General features: G+C 41.3%; 1 protein-coding gene across 1 annotated transcript; it reads right to left on the bottom strand.

Moving 5' to 3' along the window:
- Positions 1 to 249: 249 nt before the first annotated feature.
- LOC139449934 (uncharacterized) lies at positions 250 to 3417 on the bottom strand. The gene has a single exon (XM_071231547.1). It carries the CDS (start codon positions 3362 to 3364, stop codon positions 386 to 388), a length of 2979 nt encoding a protein of 992 aa, XP_071087648.1. The 5' UTR covers positions 3365 to 3417; the 3' UTR covers positions 250 to 385.
- Between the last annotated feature and the right edge of the window lie 1008 nt (positions 3418 to 4425).

The raw sequence follows: 4425 nt of genomic DNA, 5'->3' as shown, positions 1-4425 counted from the left end.
TGTACAAAGATCTGTAATACACACAAGAAAATATAGACTATCAGGCTCAGTTTGGGGCAATTATAAAGATCACACACAGAATGGTCTAGAATTTGGTTAGGGGGCACTTATTGGAGCGGGGAGCCTAATACTACAAATATGGTATATACAGTTCCAATGGACAATGGTAATATGAACCCTAAAGATACATTGAACACAGAGTTTCAAATTCAGCAAAAGAGTCTAGGGATCCTTGTCAATTGCCCTAATGTGAAAACGTTTAAAAGATTCAAATACTATTAAAAAAAAAGAACCAAGGACCCCTTTCCCCACACACTTAATTTCAAGCACTGTATTGTCTTAAACAACATCTCAACATTTAGGTAAGATTTCACTGTATATTGGCCTATGACTGGGGAGGATGGTATGGAGTAAACTGGTGGGATGTACCAGGATCAGTGAACTGTGGCTGATAGGCAGCAGCGCTGGGCGGAGGGAACGGGACATTTGGATCAGGCAACATCACCATCTGAGGATACGGATAACCACCCTGGCCCATCATACTGTACGACATCTGATGGGCTGGCAAGCTTCCTCCTAAGTACTCCCCACCTTCAGACTTAGGATCATGGTGTCCTTGAAGGGTGCCTTGCTGCTGTAGCCCTGATCCTGTTTGAACACCATGGTTCGGAACAGACATCTTTGAGTCACCGATATGTGATGAACTGTCATGTGACATACCTTGTATGCCTTCCGAATGAACTTGCGATATCGGCATATGGTATGTATGCTCAGCCGATCTCTCAGGTTCCATTCCTGTGACATCCTGTCTTTCACCGTGATATCCTTCAACATCCCTATCTCGTACTGAACTCTGAGTGGTCATATTAATCGGCTCTGAGCCGGATGTTGAAGAGACTGGTGCAACTAGATCAGGATGGGGAGTGTTAAGAGCACCTGTATTTACATGGACTTCTGGCTCCTTTATTGTTACGTCCCCAGCTTGTTCTTCCTCCCCAACTCCTGGTAAGACGTCTATGAAAAAATCGGTACGTCTTACAGTATTGTTTATAGTGTCTTCACGCCATTTTTTGGGGTCCTTTTTATGAATCAGAATCATATGTCTACGCAAGATGGAGGAATCGGTGAAGTTCCTACCACACAAACCACACGAGAATGGTTTCTCGCCAAGATGGATTCTCTCATGACGAATCAAGGCCTGTTTTTGACTGAACCCTTTCCCGCAAGCCATGCACACATAGTCCTTGGTCTCCTTGTGGACTTTCATATGAATAGTTACAGCAGACGATTGCCTGAATGTCTTTTCACAAACTGGGCACTTAAATCGACGGATGTCATCGTGCATAAATCGATGCTCTTTAAGAGATTTCTCATATGAAAAGGCTTTGCCACAAACTTCACACTTATAAGGTTTGAAACCCATGTGAACATTTGCATGTTGAAGATAGGAGTTCTTTTGAGAAAAGCTCTTGCCACATGTGGGACACATGTATGTTCTTTTCATACCTAGATGTTCTGATTTGATATGATAAGCAAGAACATACTTTGTGCTGAAATTTTTCTTGCATATCTCGCATTCAAATTCCGGTTTGATATAGCCGTCCTCATGTGTTCTCCGATGTTCGACTAGAGATTTTACTCCCTTGTACAGTTTCCCACAGATGTCACAACAATTCTGAGGCTTCAGGTGAGTTTTTAAATGACGTTTCAAATCTTTCCCAAAACCAAATATTTTGTCACAATGTTCACATTTGAATTCTTTGGTTATATGAACTCGCCTTTCATGTTCTCTCAAATGGCATCGCTTGTTTGCAAAATAAGGGCATTTGTCGCAATGGAATTCTTTTGGAATTTCAGACGGCAGCCTCTTTGGTCTACCCCTTCTTTTCTGAGCACCACTTAGCTGTTTTTTCTTGGCCTTTGGCGGATCAGCTTTTTGGGAAGACTTAGTTGGCAGTTTCACTTCAATCTTCATCGGGAAACCTTTACGTGGCCGTCCTCTGCCTCTCTTAGTTGAAGGGAGGGGTTTCGCTAATTCTTCTCTTGCTTTACTTCGTCTTGTTGTTCGTTTAGTTGTTGCTTTAATTTTGGTTAGTGACACCACTTCCTCAGGTACATACTCATTATCTGAGGCGGACATCTTCCCATCATCAGCGCTCTCGACCTCAGTGTCTCCTGAATAGTCCTTATCAACAGAATCATCTTTAAAATCACTCTCATCTTCAATAACATCATCGTCTGGGACCTCATTGTCATTATGGCCGTCATCATCCTCAACAGGTGGAGGTGGTGGATCTTGATCAACGACCTCAGTTACTTTAGGAATATGTTTCACCTCCTCATCAGTTTCTGGAACCTCAGCAACCTTTTTGTCATTCGGTAATTTCTCCAAATCTTCATTGCTCACTACATTGACAGTCTCTACTGTAGGAACATTTGACAGAATATTCTTTGCAATAGTTTCCACCTTCATCCGCTTTGCTGCAGTTTCTTCCTTGCTTAGAGTCTTAATGATACAAAGTCTCTTCCTAGATGTGCTCATATCCGGTTTTTCCAAATTTTCTTCCTTAATTTCTGTAATCAGCTTTTCTTGACCATCAGGTGCTGGTTCATCAGGTAAGGAACTGTTACCATGGTTATCATCCAACTCAGTTGCAGCAGCTTTTGTATGCTCCTCAGCCTCATTCTGTATGTTTGATTCTTCAGGCTCACAATCTTCAGTCTGGGCCTGCTCTGTTGAGTTAGCAGCATCAGACGTACCTTTTGTCTGTGTCAGAGCAATCTGATAGTTCTGTTCCATTTTGTACACATTTTTAAGAACCTCTAGCGTCTTCCGTCTTGACTCAGCTTCCTTAGTAGGTAGCTGGTACCCTGCATACAAAACTACTGGTTCTGGGGGCATCTTATGATGTTTAGCCACTAAGATCTTATCTGGAGGTAAATGCTGATCAATATGACTGGCATGGTCAGGCTTCTTGGATGGGGTTTCCACATCTTCCTTTTGACTTTTTCTATAAACTGGATTTGTGAAAGTGGGAAAAGTTTTTCTGTTGAGAAAATCAAGCCCGTCCTCCTCTTCCTGTGATATGGAGGGCTCCGGTGGAACCAAGGAGACGGTGTCCACCCTGGTCTGGCCATATGTCAGCAGGAATTTCCCGAGGAAGGAATGGGCACGATTCACCGACAGCCAGGAACCCTTCACTTCATACACACCGTCTCGAGAAACAAGTTCGACCCCGGCTTTCTGGCTCAACTCGTGCAAGTAATTCGGTACGATTTCTGCTTCATGAAACTTGCCAATATACTCTTGAGATATTTCTGCAGTTGTTTGTGAGAAAACATGTACGTTTTCAAACGTATCCATGTCTAATTAGACTGAATAACGCATGGAAATTGGCAAATTTCCGCACTAAGATTATCGCCTTTATGTGAGGGTTTACGGTCTTCCCGTACTGGCGAGGTGGGTTAGGGGAGGTAACTCTTCCCCCTGAAAATGTTCTTCGTTTTCAGTAACTGCCTAAATTGTATTTTAGAAACACGTGCAGCACAGGTTATAGTTGGGATTTTTGTGCGTTCTAGCAACAATTTGTTAAGCCCACTCAGGTTAGTTCCCCACTGTGTATATATACGCCTGTGGTAATGCCATGCAACACCTGTCAAAACTATCTAAAGCAGCGTAAAATCCTTTCATTACCGTCAAATGTTAATGAACACACCGAATTCGCAGAGTGTTACAGAAAATCAATACAAGTTTAACGTAAGAAATGTTGTGACCGTTAGTCTTATTTTGTTCATATCAACTAAGCGTATAATCATTTCTTATTTTTCAAAAGAAATATTCCATATAACGAATGGAAATCAAAATGAACATATTTTATTAATTTACTATACATATTCAACGTCCATGTTATGTTATGGACAGTTCAGTAAAGCAATATCTATTTTCTAGGCACGTGTTGTTGTTGTTTGTAGTGAGATGCTGCACTCAGCAATATATATCCATATGACGACGGCCAAATAATCAAGTCTTGGCCAGATTCCACGCCTTCGGGTTGCAATAGGCTTTCGGTAAGCTCGTAAATATAATAATTCGTAACCATGGAGAATTCGTAGACACTCCCAACTCGTACACAAAATCCACGATGAACTGCTAGATAAAAAACAAATAACACTGGAAAATATACTTTAGAAATAAATAATTAAATGTACACTTATGTTAACTTATTATGACACCATTATTAAACTCAAATGTGTCAAAAAATGTGTCAAGGATTCAACTCCCCGTTTTTCAACGAATTCACAGTAAATTGTGTCTACGGGTTGTGACATGCAATCATTCAAGTCCCTGACCCCCCGACCCATTAAGTCACCTAATTGCTCGTGTTTAAATTTAGCGTGATACTTTTATCAATAAAGATTATCGAA

Source organism: Haliotis cracherodii, unplaced genomic scaffold (assembly GCF_022045235.1).
Source record: "Haliotis cracherodii isolate W230 unplaced genomic scaffold, xgHalCrac1.p SCAF_8, whole genome shotgun sequence".
In the NCBI taxonomy this organism is placed as follows: domain Eukaryota; kingdom Metazoa; phylum Mollusca; class Gastropoda; order Lepetellida; family Haliotidae; genus Haliotis; species Haliotis cracherodii.
This window is presented reverse-complemented; position numbering and strand designations above follow the sequence as displayed.

Excerpts from the sequence above, each read along its gene's own strand:
- LOC139449934 (XM_071231547.1), bottom strand. The coding sequence starts at position 3,364 with ATGGATACGTTTGAAAACGTACATGTTTTCTCACAAACAACTGCAGAA.